The 19,660-nt window shown below is 42.6% G+C and overlaps 1 protein-coding gene across 1 annotated transcript in view; it reads right to left on the reverse strand.

Moving 5' to 3' along the window:
• Positions 1-397: 397 nt before the first annotated feature.
• MEP1A (meprin A subunit alpha) overlaps positions 398-19,660 on the reverse strand; it is a 35,661-nt gene continuing 16,398 nt past the window's right edge. The window contains exons 7-14 of the mRNA XM_021692094.1: positions 18,099-18,274; positions 13,311-13,532; positions 12,427-12,576; positions 9,322-9,537; positions 5,791-6,264; positions 4,896-5,069; positions 4,088-4,388; positions 398-551 (exon numbers count right to left, since the gene is read on the reverse strand). Of these exons, the coding sequence (XP_021547769.1) occupies positions 398-551; positions 4,088-4,388; positions 4,896-5,069; positions 5,791-6,264; positions 9,322-9,537; positions 12,427-12,576; positions 13,311-13,532; positions 18,099-18,274 (1,867 nt within the window). The remainder of the gene's footprint in view (positions 552-4,087; positions 4,389-4,895; positions 5,070-5,790; positions 6,265-9,321; positions 9,538-12,426; positions 12,577-13,310; positions 13,533-18,098; positions 18,275-19,660) is intronic.

Raw genomic sequence — 19,660 nt, forward strand, 5'->3', positions numbered from 1 at the left:
TCAGTTCATTCATTCACATTTATTGAGTTCCCACGATGGGCCAGCCAGGCACGCCTCGAAGCGAACATGGGAAACGCAGGCCTGCCCACCAGGAGCTTACAGTCGATGGGAAAGACAGTCGATTAAACAAGGGATTGAAAATGAAGTGTAATGAGTACTGTCACAGGACACACGAGCTACATTCAGAGCAGGGTAACAGAACCATGTGGGGACGGGGGGAGGGAAGGGAGGGGGGGGCAGAAAAAACCAGAATGGTCACACAGGAGGCTGGAGGCTGCGGTCCTTGGAGGCCTGTTCAAAGCAAGGCTGATAAAAACCACCCCCAAACTGCGCGGAGGTCCAGAAAGGAAGGTCTGAGTAGAGAAGGTGCTTCTGTGATCTGGCTGATGTCAGGTCACTACTTTGGCTTTTGAGAAAGGATGGAGATGATGCTGAAGGTCAAGAAGATCACGCCGGCCGTGCCTCCGATCAGCAGGCCCAGGATGCTGCCGTGCACTTGCATGGCCTGACAATGCTCCCCCGTGTAGAAGAAAGCATGACTGGAGACACACCTGGGGGGGCGGGACAGAGGAGGGGTGTGGGAGGCACCCGAGCTTCCATTGCTTTGTAGCTACCAGCACCGACAGCCACAGCGGCAGGGGACCCTGACTGAGTGGCCCACATGCCTGACCCCGTTCCAAGGGCTTTATATGAGTCCATTCAATCTCCTAACAGCCCCAGGAGGGGGTGGTTATTACTATTCTCATAACCTCATTTTGCAATCCTTTATTTATATCCAGAGAGGTTAAATCATGGGCTCAAGGTCACACGGTTAGTCAGTGTTTCACACTTGAAGTCTAATCCCTGGAGGCCTGTCTCCAGACCAGGTGCCCTTGGCCCCATCCCGTGCGAGGCTCAGGAAGGAAGGTTTGGGGCATTTAAAGAATGTGTGGCCTATGCGGGTTCAGACTGCAAGTTATGAGGGAAATTCTCCAGATAGAGTCTGACCCCAACCATTAGCTGGGGCTCGAGAACTTCCAGACGGTATCCATTACAATGTTGCTGTAAGGTGAGGATCCTACCAGCTATGTCCCAGGCCGCCCCGAAATCTGCGAGATCATGAGCACACTTCTTATTGCCTTGTTTGGGACACAGTCACACAGGGGCCACCACACCTCGGGTTTGCTTGTTTGTGTTTTAATGTCATCTGGTGGGGAGATCAACTAATCTCAGACCCAAGGCATGGGGAGTGATGTTTCCTCGCTTCTAGGGTAGCAATTCCAGCCTTCATTTCAAACAACATTCTCATCGCAAAGTCTAACCACAGAGCCGAATGTGACAATCAGAAGTCACGGACTCTTTTTACTCATTCTGGAACTATTTTACCTTCCTCATCACTAGCCTAGACATTGGCCTCTTAAAAATCAGTGTGTAGGGGCGCCTGGGTGGCTCAGTTGGTTAAGCGACTGCCTTCGGCTCAGGTCATGATCCTGGAGTCCCTGGATCGAGTCCCGCGTCGGGCTCCCTGCTCAGCGGGGAGTCTGCTTCTCCCTCTGACCCTCCCCCCTCTCATGTACTCTCTCTCTCATTCTCTCTCTCAAATAAATAAATAAAATCTTTAAAAAAAAAAAATCAGTGTGTAATAGGGGCGCTTGGGTGGCTCAGTCAGTTGAGCGTCTGCCTTCAGCTCAGGTCATGATCCCAGCGTCCTGGGATCGAGCCCCGCATCGGGCTCCCTGCTCCGCGGGGAGTCTACTTCTCCCTCTGCCTCTGGTTCTCCCCCTGCTTGTGCATGTGCTCTCTCTCTCTCTTTTTCTGTCAAATAAATAAATAAAATTTTTATAAAAATCAGTGCATAATAGCAAGTTCGTTCAATTTTTCCCTGGCCTAGTCCCCTCCAAATACAGTTTAATGATATTCTCGAGGATTCCCTTAGAGGGGCTTATCCCACAAACGGCAGGTTTGTGGAAGAGGGATGCTTTGGTCGAGCAGAGGGTGATACACAAGTGGGAACCACTGGTCGTCCTGACTCTGAGGGTGAGGCTAGTTGGGGCACATATGGAAATCTGGCATCCAAGGCCCCATCGGCTGAGAGGTGCAGACCAATGGCTGTGGAGCCCTCAAGAAACAAGGAGGTCATTCTCAGATAGAAGGAACCAGTGCTCCTTGGAAAAGTGCTTTATTCCAGGGCTGGGATGGGGGAAGTAAAAGATAAGCTGGGAGTATCCTGTGGTGCCAGAAAGTAAGACTGTGTTCATGAAACAGTGAGTGGGTGCTGAAAGGGTACAGGAGCCAATCTGGGAGAGCTCTCAAAGGCCAAGGCCAGGATGCCATGAGCTACAAAGGCAAGACTGACATTATGCAACTATGGCCCAGAGAAGAAGGTAAATGTTTATGTGCCCTTCATGATATAAAGACATGCATGAATCCATGAATCGGGAGGAGTGGACCATTATTCTTTACATGAGAATTTCACTTACTGAACACGGAGGGAGTGGGGGGGATGGAAAATCACCACTGGAATATTTCAGGGCAACTGTGGCAACAAGTCCACCAAAGGACACTAGTGGGTGAGGATTCGAGAAAAAGCAGGATGCCTGCATGGTCTCTGAATGTCTCTCCCAAGCCATGTATTAACTGCAGAGTGAGGAATGGACACCCCGTGACCCGGTGATCAAGGTTACTATCACCAGTCTTAACTCCTCAGACATCACGTGCCCCTTGAATGACCCTCCAAGAGGGGCGTACCTCATCTTTGCTCTTCTTGCCAAAAATGTACGATCTCAGTATAACCATGAGAAAACATGAGACACACCCAAATGGAGGAACAATTTACAAAATAACTGAGCAGGACTCTTCAAAAGTGTCAAGGTAGTGAAAGAGGAGGGAACACTGAGGGGTTGTCCCAGCGTGAAGGAGGCTAAGGAGACGTGAAACTGAGTATAATGAAGGGCCCTGAATTAGATCCCAGAACAAAAAAAGGACATTGGTGAAAAAAATGGAGAGATCTGAATGAGGTCTGTAGTTTAGCGAATGCTATTGTTAATTGCATTTAGTTGCATTAATGTTCATTTCTTGGCTTTGCTAATTGTGATATGGTTGTGTAAGATGTTAACATTCAGGAATGAGAAGCTCTGCAGTATTTTTGCAAATGTACCTGTAAATCTAAAATCATTTCAACATAAAAGCTTAAAAAAGAAGAAACCAAGTGGAGATTGAAAAGGACTCAGAAGAAATGTAGGTCTTTTGAGCCAAGCAGGCTAGTCCCTACCTCTGCCATTATTCTGCCAAATGAAATTGATGTTTCTGTCATCACGTATATTCTTTTATGAAATATTTTATGCAAACAACAAACATTATAAAAAGAAATATTAAATCTAGCAAATTGTGCAGACAGGCAGACTTGGATGCAAGTCTCAGCTCCGGTATTTGCCGTCGGAGAAATGTTAGACAAATTATTTAGCCTCTCTAAGCTTCAACTTCCTTATGCACCAAATGGGGAGAAGGAGGGTCCTGTGTCACAGGGTGGCTGTCAGGAATAATTTAGATCATGCATGTATACTGCTCAGGAGAGCACATGATACATAGTAAGCAGTCAAAAACTATCAGATATTCTTATTACTATTATTGAAAACATAACTATAATCATAGTACAACAGAACAAATAGATGATAGAAATAATAATTGATAATTAACAATACCACTGGCAGTCAGTAAAGATTTAAGCTTGGTCCCCAGTCCCACTGAGGCAGGTCATGCATTTCCTGGGCTAACAGCTCTGGAACATTTGTGAGCGCTGCAGTGGAGTTCAAAATCCCAACAACGTTCAAGATGTTGTTGACCACGTCCCAGAGGTGGGCAAGGGATGAAAGCCAAGATTTGGGAGATTTGGGGCCCCTCTGCCCCGGCAGGACCCCAGCTATGTCCTGACAGCATAAGCCAGCTGATTCAGAGCACAGCTTTGTGGAATCAAGGACAGCCATGTCCAGGTGGCCCTCTGAAGTAGTCATCACCCTAACCTGAGAGCGGTGTCTTTTACCAGGTTAAGCAAATGTTTAGCTCACCCCTGCTGACCTGCCCCCTGCCTCCCCCCAGCCACAGAGCCTACCTGCAGCTCGCCATCCCCTTCACGTTCACACAGATGCCTTCATTTTGGCAAGGATTCGGGTCACACGGATCTCTGAAGTACTGTGGCCAGTTGTGGTCTTCCAGAGGGCCTGTGTTCTCTACTGACCGCTTCTGTCGGCTGGGCTGCCCCTGATCCAGGCTGCTGGGGAGCGCTTTCTCTAACAAGACCTTTCCCAAACCTTCTTCTGAGGCCTGCTGCTCCTGGTCCTGGAGAACAAGGCCTTGGGGAATCAGCCTTGTGTTTTGAGTTGGAACTTCAGTGTGGTTAAGGTAGGTGATATCTTGAGGAAATAGACAAAGGGCAGTGAGGAAGATCTGCAATTAACATCTGACTACAATTAACTTCCACTTCTGGAGAAAGTTCCCTGGTGGACTCCACGTTTAGTGACATGGAAAGGTGGTTTGAATCCAGCTGATTCTCATGCTAGCTATTTTTATTTTCAGAGTAATCCAATCACATTTTTATTTATTATAATTTAAAAAAAGAAGCAAAAAGATAGCATGGATAGACTGATCAAAACTAAACTGAAGTTAGCAAATGGTCATATCTGATAAATTATCAAAAAAGATGACACCAAAGTTTTAGTTTCTCCCAAGACCCAGTTAAAATAAAGATGTGAGTCCTTGAGCAATAGCTCTCCTAGAGCATATCTTTTTTTATTTTTTTTTAACCTGGTCCTCAAAAAAAAAAAAAATCCCATCCTCCATGAGATGCTCAAAAATCAGTGCAAAAGCAGCAGAAGCCCCAGAGCATAGGATTAGTTATTCAGGAAGATCTGCAAACATACCTTCAAAGTCCACAAAAAGTATAAGGTCGTCATTTTTAAGGAAACTCTTCCTTCTTAGCATTTGGTGGGAGATGACACTACTCCAGCCCCAGTCAATGCTTCTAAAACAATCACAGTCCTTATCATAGGATCCCACGATGGATGGCCTGTCCCAGATGACGGAGTCATTTATTGCTACAAAGTAATAGGTAACATAACATCACATTACCTCTCTATACTTCACTCTCCAACCAGTCTTTAATGAGTATATAGAGCTTTGTTAGAAAAAAAAAATATGTTGGAAAAAATCAGATTATTTATGCTTTCTAGGAGAATTAAAACTCAGAATTGGGAAGGGGGAGGGGCAGGAACCAGAGCTCTGAATGATCAAATTGTCCATTACTGAGTCACTTCCTCAGTGAACACGAAGGGACAGTGAGAGCCTCTTCCTTTTAAGGCTTAAGGCTTTTCATGTGAAAAATAAAAAAGTCTGCCCATTTCTTTTTGATACGAGTTTATTTCATTAACATACTGACAGTCACTGATATTTTAGGAGTTAGCGCGTTAGTTCTGCACAGAGGCTAGCAAATTCTGAGTATTTGATAAATGATGGTCAGTATCTGTCTTCTCATTTAGACTGCGTTCAGTGAAGCAGGAACTGCCTGGCTGGCTTATATTCTAGGTACCTGTCACTGAGTTTGGCACAGTGAAAGCCCTTAATAAATGCTGGATAAGTGAATTTGGAAAAGAGAAGGGAGAAAAGATGACATTGAAAATGTGACTTAATATTCCAACATGACCATGTTCCTGATTTACCCAAGGAGGAAATGTGAGAGGAAGATTAATCTCTTGTATACAGATGGGAATCATATCCACCGGCCCTTTCGGGGTGAGCAGCAGATTTTAGAGCACCTACCTGAAGATGTCTGGGACTTGGAGGTAGTGAACACCATGCTTGAGGACATTCTATTCCTGGCATCAGGTTCCTGGTCGAGGATGGTCATTACCACCTGTCTGTTTTCCACTGGCCACTCCAGGATAGCATCATTCTCCCCACTGCACAGGTGAAAAGCAAGTCCCAAGTAGCCAGAGCTACTGGAGCTGAATCTGCCATTTGGGTATAAGGTCAACCCAAAACCATATCCCTCTGAATTGTAGAATCGAGGGCTCAGGAGCTTATTCCCTGGAACCATGTTCTGAAGGACCTGGGAGAAATTCCGTATGGTCCAAACGCCTGTGGGGCATGGGGTTTCCGTCAGAGTGATATCATCCAGGTAAATTCCCCCATTTGAGTTCTGGGGGTCACCTTTTGTGCCCTGGAACATGTAGCGAAACTTCTTTTCTTCTCTGAGCATCACATGGGCAATTTTCCAATTTTGGTCCAAATCTCCTGAGGACAGAGAAGAAGGTTGGTGACAACTGCGGCCAACATTTATTAAGCATGACCTATGAGCCTGGTAGCACGCCAAGTGCTTTAAAGATTTTATTTGTTTATTTATTTATTTATTTGAGAGAGGAAGAGAGAGAGAGAGAGTGGGAGGAGAAGCAGAAGGAGAAGGACAAGCACCCTCTGTACTGAGTAAGACCCTGAGATCATGCCCTGGGCTGAAATCAAGAGTTGGACGCTTAACCGACTGAACCACCCAGGCGCCCTGCATGCCAAGTGCTTTATATGAATTATCTAATTTAACCCTCACAATATCCCTATGAGATAGGTACTGTTATAAACTGGTTAAGGAACTTTTCCAAAGTCACATACTACAGAGGGAAAATAGCTATAGAAAGATATACTATGATTTATTTTAACATTCATATTCAAATCTTAATCAGAATTTGTGTTCCATTATTATTCAATTCCATAGGTTCTGTGTTTCCCCCGGGTTTCATGGTATAAATGCACCCCATCCCCTAATGTTTGCACTGAATACCCAAGTAATAGGCTGAACCATAAAAATAGTCATTTTGTAAACTCAAAGTCAAATAATGGTGATTTCATATGGTCCAACCTATGACTTGATGCCAGAGAGATATATGGTGTGCTCTAGAGTGAGTGTTCACATACAGGACTAGTTGGATCTCCCCTACGCAATACTGACTCACCCACTAACATCCAATATTTTCTCTTCATATTATCTGAAGTCCCAACAAGTAGGGAATCCATCCTTTAAAAAAATAATAATACAAAAAGAGTTACCACTATCCAGATATTCACATTCTAGTGAAAATTAGGTTTACTTGTTTTTTTTCCCCGAGACTGAGCTGGAAGTGAGAATTTTGGCTAAAGAGCTGAGATAAGAAGTTGAGAAAGATGTTCTCAAACATGGGGTCCAGTGCTTCACAGCATAAGAAACCAGAAAGGAGCTTGAGGGTCTAGAGAAGGAAACCTCCAGGCCAGAGCAACTCATAATTCCCTAGAGATCTGCCCCTACTTTCATATTCTGACAGGGTGTATCTTAGCACTGGGCTCAGAAAGGAAAAGAAAAATGCTACATTCCAAGTGGGGATCCTGTTGGCTAAAATGAATTCAAACAGATGAGTGTTACTGAAGTTTAGTCTGAAATGCAATTGGCCAGAGGGCTTCAGAAGTATTTTTCCTCTTTCTGTGTGTTATAACCAGAAATCTACATACAGAGTTCCACTCCAGAAAACAGAACATTGTTAGATCTGTCCCTCAAAGTTGTCCTTAAAGAGAATGACTGAGAACAAAGGGAGATCAAGGCACTCTTCAGTCTTGGGAGAGCAGAGCTCAGGCCATGTGGTTAGGTTACCTACACATAGGGGAGAGGGGTGAGGAGAGCACATCGACCACATCTATAACCTATGAACTGATGTAAGTACTGTCTCCTGGGGACGGGACTGCAGTCACGTGGAGGACACATGGATCTGAGATGTAATGGGTGTCAAGATGTCTGGAATAGGGACAGACACACAAGATTTTTACTAATTTACTCAACAGGTTTAAACCATCTTCATATGGATTGTCACCTTGAGATTGAAATGTGGGAACATGGTACTGGAAGGAAGACCCAAGGTCCATTACCATGTAGGCAGAGACTCTTAGAGGGCACCTAGCTGTCATCCTGTTACAGAACCTGGACTGGATCACCCAACGGAAGAACCAAGCGGCACTTGGAGATCTTGGAGGATAGGAGATTTATTTAATGCCGGCGGGCTCAGAGGAGAGTGGTCTCCAAAGGTCTGAGGCCTGAGCACAAACAAAGGGGGTAATTTATACACTCTTACTTCCACATACTTGGCACTTTTGGTGCATGTGCGAAGCGGGGCAGGGAGAAGAACCCGTATGATCCCCAGGGCAAGGACTGGGACTCTCTCACTGGCTCAGTCGGCCATCTTAGGACACAGATTTCCCTTATCAATCCCTCCATTTGATAAAGATGCTCTGTACATTTCAGCCAGAAAAGTGAACCCCTCAAAACCATTATCTGTAGTATTCCCAGGCAGCCCATGGAGGCCTGGGTAGAGGTGATTCAGACACCTGTTCTAAGGAGTGACCTCTAAGGAAGCCTCCACGCTTCAAGAGCAAGAGGTTCTCCTAAAAGTACTCAAATGATGCTTCTTCTATCAAGACTCGTCTTAACTGAGAAATTCTTTGTTGAATGGAAAAAGAGGAATGTGTGTCTCTCCTTTTCTGGTTATGAATGAACCATCACCACCACAAAAGAATGTAAAAACTTAGCTTTATAACCCTGATCTCGACCTACACCTAGATTACCCTCAAATCCAAGTACCTCCCTTAGTATTTTAAGGTTTTCATGCTGACCCTCTTATAGAAATACATAAAATAACCCTTAGGAATATGTAAATGATGATAATGAAGTTAATACATACACACATCCTAATTACCTCCAACTTCACAAGTAGGCTTCATGTTAGTTCAGTGTATTAAATAATGGTACTGTAGTTTGGCTAATTGAATATAATAATAAATAAATAAATAAATAAATAAATAAATAAATGTATTCATTCGGTTTTTTGAAACAGGTGAAGAAACGCTTGTCAACTACCGAACCATTCTCTCTAGCAGCACCAGCTCCCGCTTCCCTTTTATTTCCAGCTCTACCCCCAAATCACCCATTTTCTCTGCCCTGGCTGTCTCCAGAGCTGTATTGAAATTTGGATTTCTATGTTCTGATTGCCTCTTACACAAGTATATTTCAGCCTAAATTCTCGATGCAGTTTCTGATTTCTGAGGGCTTAAAATATTCATGGAGGGGTTGAAATGTACCAGATGTTACGCTAGGCTCTTAGAAGAGGAGGAAGGGGGTGGAGGAAAAGCGAGGAAGAAGAGGGAGAGGAGGAGGAAGAGGAGAAGAAGAAACAAAGAGAGGGGAGGAAGCAAGCAAAGGAAGGGGAAAGGGAAGGAGAAGACGGAGCAAGATCCCAGACTTAAGCCAAAATCAGGCCCTGCACGAGTGTCTCTAGGTACCTTGGAAGGTCTGCACCTTGACCAGCTTGCGAACATTGCCGGTGCCGTCATCCCTCTTGACCCAGATGACCAGTTGATCTGAAGGGCTTCCTGTCATTTTATAGAAAAATTGCAGGCACTGCTGCTTCCTCTTTGGGTAGAGAATCCGAGACTCCAGCAGGGCTGCCTCTTTTGCCATCCCCGAGCTGGTGCTGAAGTGCATGAAGTAGCCGGCTCCTGTGGGGAGAGCAACCCAATGACCCATCTCCACCGGTCCATACCCTGGCGTGTCCCATGCTCCCGCAAAGTTACCCAGGCAACAAAAGCCAGAACTCTTCCGGGAAAAATGAAAAGAAGGTGGTGTGTCTTCTTTCGGTTTCCATGGACAGACTCCCTGGCGAAAGCCCCAGCTCTCCACTGCCTTTGTCCCCAAGTTAGTGAAATGTATTCCTCTGACTTAAGGAGACACGGGCTTCAAGCAAAGTTTGATGAAATTTAGTGTCCTTGAGATGAATACTATTTTCCTCATTGGCTTTCTTGTTTAGAGACCCATTCCAAGGAAAAGAGCTCATCTCCTGGTTGTAGAACAGACTATGGGATTCCAGTGTTTAGGGACTGGAATTTAAATATTCACAATGATAAGGGTTCGGTCTCACCCGTTCCTAGCCTGTAATTGGATGTATTATTGGTGGTGAAGAATCATCTTTACTGTGTCATAAGAAGGGGCATTCAAGGGGAGCCTGGGTGGCTCAGTCGTTAAGCGTCTGCCTTTGGCTCAGGTCATGATCCCAGGGTCCTGGGATCGAGCCCCGCATCGGGCTCCCTGCTCAGCCGGAAGCCGGCTTCTCCCTCTCCCACTCCCCCCGCTTGTGTTCCGTCTCTCGCTGTCTCTCTCTCTGTCAAATAAGTAAATAAAATCTAGAAAGAAAGAAAGAAAAAAAGACCACTGAAAAGGAGGGTGAAAAATGTCTAGGCTTGTAACCAAGCTGAGGTCTGCTCAACTCCTGTATCTCAGAACTCTCTCCCCCCAAATAAGCAGGCAGCTAAAGGAATATGTCATTTGGAAAATCGGCACATCACAGTGAAGCACAAAGAACAATTCTCGCATATAAAGAAGTCCTTTAAACTGTCCTCCAGAATTCAACTTCTTACCAAAGTATCCACTCAAAATATCTCACAAAGTAAAAACGAAATGAGCATCTAGTGCAGTTCTAGGTACATTGGCAATATGGCTCTCTGCTTCATCCTGTCTCGTACCTTCCACGATGGCAGCAAGCATAGTGTTTGAATAGGCTTTCTACAAAGCTTTAAAAATATCTAATGGCTTTAATATTATATCAGGAAAATGATATTTTCTTGCATGTTATTCTCAGTACTTGAACTTACTAGCTTGAGCTCTCGGCATTGTGAATTACTGAGTGCTTGGGTTAAATAAAACAAGAGCTCACACGGCTATGATCCTTGCTGAGGAATTCCACCCAGGTGTCCTCACGGGTAGGAAATGAAAGTCTAGTAACCCAGGCTTGGGAGTCGGGAGACCTGAATTCTTGCCCAGGCACTGCTACTAATTCGAAGGTGTCCATTCATTCTCTCCTGGTTTCAGATGGGAGGTGGCTTCTATCCCGAGGGATCCTTTGTGCTCTTTGAGTCTAAACATCTACCTCAACACCACTGGTGCTCTCTAGCAGAGGGAAAGCACCACCATTAAATGTCTCCTGTGGAAGAAGCATAATGGCTGCTCAAGTTAACCTGGTAAAAATTTTCTAGATATTTCTTCTGGGGTATGGTCTTTTCCTTTCCTATTACGGTGCTGGAACGCTGTTCTAACATGTTTCCCTCCTAAGACGGTCACTCTTCTGTTCAGCTGGAAATTGTATAGTAGCCTAGCAGCAAGCCCCCAGGAGAGATTTGATGAGATACTGTAATGGAAGTCTAGAGGGAACTTCAGACTTAGATCACCCTTTGGACACATGAGATTATGTGTTTGATAATATGATGGGTGACAAAGACTTTCACCTTTTGCCAAGGCCGGAGGAAGAGCTGCAATCGTTTGTCACCTCTGACCCCAGTGGCCTGACATCTGGGTGACAAGCTGGGTCCCTTCTATGAAGGAAATCCAACCAATTCACACAGGTAGGGACTGAGGGACTTTGTAACAGTCTAGTCTTTAAAAACTGATGATAATCTATAGGGTTGAGATTATTTCTGAGACAAGCACAACATAAAAGGATGCTAAAATAGAAATTTAAAAAAAATGGAACCTCTAGACAGAAAGGGAAGATGGGAAAGAAATGGAGAGGGAGGTTGCCAGTCTGCAGCTAGAGGGTCTCCCTGCTTAGCTCCTTCCATCCTCACTGGTAAGTATCAACATCTTGGACCAGTCAGAGAGGCTTACAAAAGTAAAGACTTAAAAAAAGACACCAACAAAAACAGCTATCTGTGGTTAGAATCAGCAAGTGGTGGAGCCAGATTTCAAATACAGGTCTGTCTGATTTTATGGCTTTTTCACTATGCAAACCATGCATAAGAACTATCTGAAGCCGTGCCATTCAATATGGTGCTACCCAACATACATGACTACTAAGCACCTGCATGGTGGCCAGTCCAAACTGAGATGGGCTATAAGGGCAAACTATACACCAGCTTTCAAATACCAAGTATAAAAAGTGTGGAGTAGCTGATTAATAACTTTACTATTAATTACATGTCAAAATGCTAACATTTTGAATATACTGGGTTAAATAAAATGTATTGCTAAAAAGAATTTCTCTTGTTTCTTTTTTATGTGGCTCCTAGAAAATTTCACATTACGTATGTGGCTTGCCTTATGGTTCTATTGGAGGGCACCACTCTAGAGATGTTACCTTTATTTACAAAATCATGTCTTATCAACTATATGTCTGTATTAGTTTTGTCATCACTTAAATGCATCTTTCTTTTGCATGCCCAGAACCTGCATACTTTTTACTGAGTTAATAATTAAGATATGAGAAGTGTTCTTTGTGTTTGTTTGGCTTTCCAGTGTTTGATAACTAACATTACAATTGAGGCAAAACATGCAGGCTGCCATTCCCTAATTGAACCTGCTGAACCACCTCAGTGTGCTTACTTTCTGCCTTCACTCACCCGTGCATCGTCCCACCAACGTGTGATCCACTTGTCCAGAATGAGTGCTGTCCTCATGGACCCAGTCAGCATCATCCCTGGTACCCTGAATCATCCCACAGATGTTTGCCTTCTCAAAAGCACAGTGGTCCAAAAGTGTGTGAGTTGTGGCTGCAAATGATATTTTTGTCCCCTGGTTAAAAATTTAAGTCATCTTATTTCACATACCTAATGTCTTAAGCTAAAAAAGACCTCATTGTTTAGCTAGAGCACATTTTCTTGACTTTTCTCTAATGCAAATTCTGCTGCCACCCATTACATCTTAGAACATCCAACATAGATGCAGCCCTACCCACCTCACAGAGTCAAATGATAAAAAGGTGCTATAAATGTCCACCAAGGAACCCTTTAGGTCGAGAAGGAGGTGCCTAGTAGATCTTTGTAGTTAGTAGATCTTCTGTACATACATACTGAACAGAATTTAAAAATGTGTCCCTGAAGACTAATAGGGTCATTTTAGAAAACATCCTGTCCCTGAACACTAGATGACTCTGGAACAACTAACCTGGGTAAAGAACTTTGCAGGATAAAAGACACTTTCCCTCTCCTGAGCTTTACATAAGGACGCACACTTCAAAAGGAAGCTGAAGAAGTTGGACAATTACAGCTCCTTACATCATCGGTCCAATACTTTTACTTTGTAAAACACAACCACCTAATTAATTTTCATAACCATCCTGTAACAATTTTTGTTACTCTGGAGATAAACTAAAGTTCTGTGGTTTGTCCGGTTTCCTTAACTAGAACAGGACGGAATAGTGCAGGGAAATGTAGGGGAAACTGAAGGGCTGGGGAAAACCCTGTTGAGGTTTGTTTACCTACTTCTCAGACCCAGCAGTACTCACTGCAATTGTACATTCGGTTCAGCTTCTCCAAATCAGTGACACTGAAATCCAGACGCTGCCCAATGATGGTGTTAAACTCAGGGATCTTGGCCGTGATGGTAGGAGCACTGTCATTCTTGTTAAATGAGAAAGGCTCATAGTGCATCAAAGACTCATAGTCATAGGGCGTGTTGAGGTCTGTGATGACAGTGTCATCATAGGTGTCAAAGTTGTGTTTGAAACCTATCAGAGAGAGAATCCACAGGTCCCATTCAGTTATATGATTTCCTCTGTCCTGCCCTTTTTGACTAGATACTTAAGCAGAGACCCAGAGACCAAGAGAAAAGAAAAGAAAAAAAGAAAAGAAAAGAAAAGAAAAAGAATGAACAGTTGATTTAAATATATATACATATTTAACATGTTTTGTAATTAGCATGATGTACATAAAATTAACACATATTATTAATTAATAGTAACAAATAATATTATGATATTAATTATATAACAGTATATACACTTCTAAAAATTAAAAATACATTTAAAAATAAATACAAAAAGACATGCTATAATTAATATATAAATTTTACCTACAAATTATTAAATATATGTATATGTTTAAATCAAAAATTTGTTTTACAAATAAATGAATAAATAAATAAATGTGTGTGTATGTACATGTATAAGCTTTTAAGGAAAACAAGATAAAATATCAAAGTGGAGGTAGGTATTCTAAATGGCAGGAAAAGGAATTTTTGAATTCAGGAAAATATTCAGGATTGATACATCTTGCTAATAGGCAAGTACCTCATCCACCAAAAGCTGTACCTGGCCAGGTCTTCCATGGGTTAGAAAAAAAGGAAATCCAAGGGGCAGAGGGAAAGGTAAACAGCTGCCCGGAAAGGGGTAACCTGTCAATCAAGATTCACACCTCTTTTCAGAAATAGCCTCATGGAGAGAAAAATAAAATAGGAAGAAGAAAATCGACTTTCCTTTCAAAATAGAAAAGGAAAATATTTTGATGAGATTAGCACAAGATTATATGTGCTGCAATGTGGAATGCTTAAATAAGAAACTAAACAGATGTTTTTTTAATCCACTAGCCATCAGGAATTTACTGTTTCAGTTGCAATGATGAGAAGTTCACAGATTTTTAATTTCTTTCTTAGGGAGTGACAGGAAAACTGGATGGGAATGCTCATGACTCCCCGATCATGACTTCCCATCTTCATGCTCTTCTTTTCTAGCTTCCCATCCAGTTGTTTTTAACAATTAGAGAGAAGAACATGTAACTACCTTGTGAAGACATCAACGCAGGTGCATTTAGGACTGAAGATGAGCCACACTACGTGGGCCACTAGGTGCTGGAGGGAGTCTCTAAATGCTTTTGGAAAAGCCAAAGAATCCTGTTGATCAAAACTTTGTTTTAACTGTAAAATGAGAATACCAATGCTCCATCTTCCCAAATCACGGGATTTCATGGAGACTGAACTTCAAAGGGCTCAAAGCATATTCAAAGGTGGCACAGGACTGTATAAATAAATGACCCAAACAGGGAAGGGAAAAGTAACTCCTTCCAGAGCATTTGGTCCTAGGTTGTCCTACCCTAAGGGTAGAACAATAAAGCATACCCAGCCAGTGTGAGGACTAGGGCTTGGCCTGGGCTCTCCTGGTGACTCCTGGTGCAATCTTAAGAACAGCACATCCAAATTCACTGCATAGGTTTTCCCTAACTTTCTCTAAAATCATCAGGTTAGAATAGATCATTTTATTCTTTATTATTCAGGGATTTTTATCAGAAGGCTTTACCAAATACATGTTTTGAATAACTTTTAAAAATTTTATGCAACGCATTTTTGCTGCCCCTACTGTCTACATACTGGGAGCTGTGCCCATTGGTGGTGGCCCCTGGCAGAGAACAGGACAGGCAAGGTCCTGCATTCAGGGAACTCGAAGCTGAGAGCCTTGAAAAGGAAGTGATATTGTAAATCAGAGGTCAAATCTTTTGTGTAAAGGATCAGATAGAAAATACTTTTGGCTTTGCAAGTCATGTGGTCTCTCACAATACTCAACTCTGTCACTGTAACACAAAAGCAGCCATAGAAAATATGCAAATAAATGGGCATGGCCGTGTTCCCATGAAACTTTTTTTTTTTTTTAAGATTTTATTTATTTATTTGAGACGGAGAGAATGAGAGACAGAGAGCATGAGAGGGAGGAGGGTCAGAGGGAGAAGCAGACTCCCTGCCGAGCAGGGAGCCCGATGCGGGACTCGATCCCGGGACTCCAGGATCATGACCTGAGCCGAAGGCAGTCGCTTAACCAACTGAGCCACCCAGGCGCCCCCCCATGAAACTTTATTTACAAATGCAAGTGAATATGGCCCACAGGCTGTAGTTTGCAGACTCATGCTAGACCCCAGAAATTGAGGTCTTTCCTTGGTTAAAGAGAACAGATCCAGAAAACAGCATTCTGGCTTAAGAGATGGAGATGTATTTGGGGAGAGAACTATATTTTCAGTGCTGTATCTTCTTAGGTTGCAGGGTAAGCTTGTCATCAATTGAAGACAAGACGCAATAAACGTTATAAGTTACCCTGAGCAGTAATACTGCCCTTGCTTACCATCTTATTGATTTGACATCTCATTTGAGAACAGTTCTCCAGTGACAGCGGGCAATTTAGATATATGGAATTATACCTGATGAAAATATAGGTAGGAGATAAGCAACATATGTTGAGTAACTCATGCTCAACCAAGAACTGAGCAAGTCTGAAAATTACCTGGGCAAAAGCGTTGGCTCCCTCTGAGAAAGGGAACCTCATTTGGCTGAAAATCATTTTAAAAGCACTAATCATTGTGTTCTTCAAGACTTTAACATGTGAATGTTCTCTATATCCTTATTTAATGCTCAGCAGAACCAAGTTTATGTACAGGAAGGTAAGAAATCCAAGTCTCTAGGCAAATACAGACAAAGTCTAATAGTGCCCTGAGTCTTGCAAGTGGAGATTAGGTCCTTTGACCAATGACCCCACTCTCCTTCCCCTCCTACACAGACCCAGTTATAACACAATTACATCCAGGAGACAAATACATTAAATTTGATCTGCTATTTTATGTCTGGGTGAACACTTGCTAATACTTTTCTAGATTGGACTGGGAGGCAAAGAAGAATATTACTTGGCGTCTAGCTCAGTGGTTGGGTGGTAGGATAGGTGGAAGTGTGTGTGTGGGGGGGGTTCAATCCTGGTTGTATTAGGTTTTTACAAACCACATAGTTTTCCTCCTTTCCCCACCACTTCACATTCATAGACATATCAGAATATGAGGTAGTGGGAGGGACCCAGATCGAGAAACCCCTTAGATGATTTTGATATGATTAGCCATCCCTAACTCTACCTCATATGAGAACCATTGATCCACCGTACTTCAAAATGAGCTAGTTCTGGCAGAAGTCTTTTGGGGATTTGTATTTAATTTTAACGTATGACAAGATCTTATAATTCCCTAAAGGTAAAATTATTAGAGATGCACTCTATATATGAACCCATATATGAAACTGGAATCTAAATAAAGCAGATAATTCCAAGGCAATTATTTGCTTCGTGAAAGCCATGTATGGTAATAGTCAAGGCATTTTAATACATTAAGGTTTTATTAATCTATTGCTGCCAAAAATAATGTTTTTCTACTTCCTGAACTAATTCCTAGTTAAAAACTAGGTATTTTCAGAAATATAGTATTGACTTTTTAACTGTTCAATAAAAGTGTTTTACTCCCCCCCAAATAATTAAATAAAATCTTAAAAAAGGGGGGGATGGGAGCCCCTAGGTGGCTCAGTTGGTTAAATGTCTCCCTTCAGCTCAGGTCATAATCTCAGGGTCCTGGGATCAGCCCCAAGGCATTGGGCTCCCTGCTCAGAAGTGGGGAGCCTGCTTCTCCCTCTGCCCCACCCCCTGCTCTTGCTCTCTCTCTCTCAAATAAATAAATAAAATCTTTCAAAAAGAAGTGTTTTAGTATACTCAAAAGCACTCTACTTAGTTGTCTGAAGCAACTAGGAAAGGTGATGTCCAAGGAAGTCTAAAGAAACATAGAAATTGTTAGAATAACACACCTGCATAACAATAAGTGAAATAAGACTGTATTATCCTTCTGCATACATTTGGTCGAGGCAGGAGAGAGGTACTTAGAAAGGAGGAAGGAGGAAGACAGTGGGAAGAAAGGCCAGTCAGTAAATTTTTATTAACTAGAACTCAGACTATCAGCCAGAATTAACACAATTGGGGCGACAACTTCAGATAAAATAATTCATTTTTGTTGTTGTTTTGTTTTGTTTTTAAACACCTATCATTGATTTGGTAAAGCACCAAAAAGGTTCTTGAGTATATATTAGGGTCATCGTACATTCAACTAAACTTCATGCAGACTCCTAGACCTACATGTGATCTCACATCCAGAAAAATGACTATGACATCCTCAGAGGATGTCAGTTGACTGTGGCAGGAAAATTAGATAGCATTTTAGATAGATTTTCAACAAAAATACTGAAACAAAGCAAAAGTTTCTGATTAACTTTCAGTTAACATTGAGTTAGCCAACATATTCCGTTCCCTAAGGCCCTTTTCTGGGGTCAGTTATGATCAGATGAGCACAGCCCACAGCAAAGGCCAACAAATCATACCCATTTCCTATTCTGTGTTCCCAGCTGAAGCTTCTGTCCACACACAGATGTGGCCCGGACATCCCAGGGTTGGTCCCAGCAAGTGATAAAGATAACAGCAAATCCTACCCAAGTACCTTGGGTTTCTACACACCTGGAAGAATTTCATCCCACCAGATGTTCACATAGTCATCTCGATCAGTTCTTGACTGCTCATGGTAAAGTCCCAAAGCATGGAGGATCTCATGTTCAATGATGGCCTTATAGTCACATCCCAGGCCAACAGAAAGGTTCTGTCCCACATGTTGATCGCCAACCTCAGACCAGCACCTTTAAAGAAGAGAAGAGGGAAATCTTCTCCTGAAGAACTCTCAAGTGGCTGTAATTCATAGGGTTCCAGAACACAAACTTGAAGGAAGTTAGGTTTGATTAAAAAAAGAAATTATCAATAGCATTCTCATAAGCTAATAGTTCAAAATCGGAGACTGGTTAAATGAGCAACATTTCCTGGAGGGAATAATAAGCAGGCTTTAAACTGGTGGTCCATTATTGAAGTAATAATATACTCAGAGGCAAATCAATCCTAAGAATGCACCAAGTAGAAAGACATAAAAATCAGCACTCTTTCTCACCTTCCCAAACCCAAAGGGCATTCCACAGAATAATGCTATTGCTTTTGTACCATAATATTAAGTTGTCTCTGGGTGGTGGCTGTGGTTGATTTAAATTTTCTCCTTTATACTGAAATGAATTTCCACAATTCTTATAATGAGCAGGTGTCAGTTTTATAATCGTGAAAAAGAACCTCATTAAAGAAGCAAGTCCATTTCTTTGGCTGTCAGCCGATGTGCAGCATTACGAAAGCACAGAGCTGGCTGCCTACTGTTTCTGAAGGGCTCCGGGGGAGAAGGACCCATAACTTCCCACAGAAAACAGTGGACTCAGGGACTGCTGGCCAATTTTCCAAATTCCTCATGGTGCAGCCTCTTGCCCCCTTTATTTCCCAACTCTTTTTTGTCTTTCTTCATAAATCCAGCTTTCCACGTCTAGTAAGCAAATCCGGAGCTTTCCACGAATTGTTTCCTTATCTGCTTTAAGGTGGGGAAGAGAATCTATACTCTAACCAGTGCTCAGCAGAATCAGAGATTTGCTCATACTTTTAAATGTGACTGATGCATTCCAAGTTCTTTGGTGATAATCTCATTGTCTTACCTGCCATTGTTTTTCCCCCGGAGACTGCTAATATCATATGCCTTCAAATGCTCATGGACTTGATTTATAGTCAAAGGCAGATCTTAATTATCTTCTAATAATATTTTAAGGTATAATTTACATACCATGAAATTCACCAATTTTAAGAATACAATCAATGATCTTTTGTAACTTCACTGAGCTATGCAAACATCACCGTGATCAATTTGCCTCTCTGACAGTGGCATTTCATTACCAAATTGGTTGACTGTGAAATATCCAAAATCCAGAGGAGCACTTACTATTCATCTTTTTTTTTTTTTTAAATCCCTCCTCCAGGGGCGCCTGGGTGGCTCAGTCGTTAAGCGTCTGCCTTCAGCTCAGGTCATGATCCCAGGGTCCTGGGATCAAGCCCCGCATTGGGCTCCCTGCTCAGCGGGAAGCCTGCCTCTTCCACTCCCCCTGCTTGTGTTCCCTCTCTCTCACTGTGTCTCTCTCTGTCAAATAAATAAATAAAATCTTTAA

Source organism: Neomonachus schauinslandi, chromosome 8 (genome assembly GCF_002201575.2).
Source record: "Neomonachus schauinslandi chromosome 8, ASM220157v2, whole genome shotgun sequence".
Classification (NCBI taxonomy): Eukaryota; Metazoa; Chordata; class Mammalia; order Carnivora; family Phocidae; genus Neomonachus; species Neomonachus schauinslandi.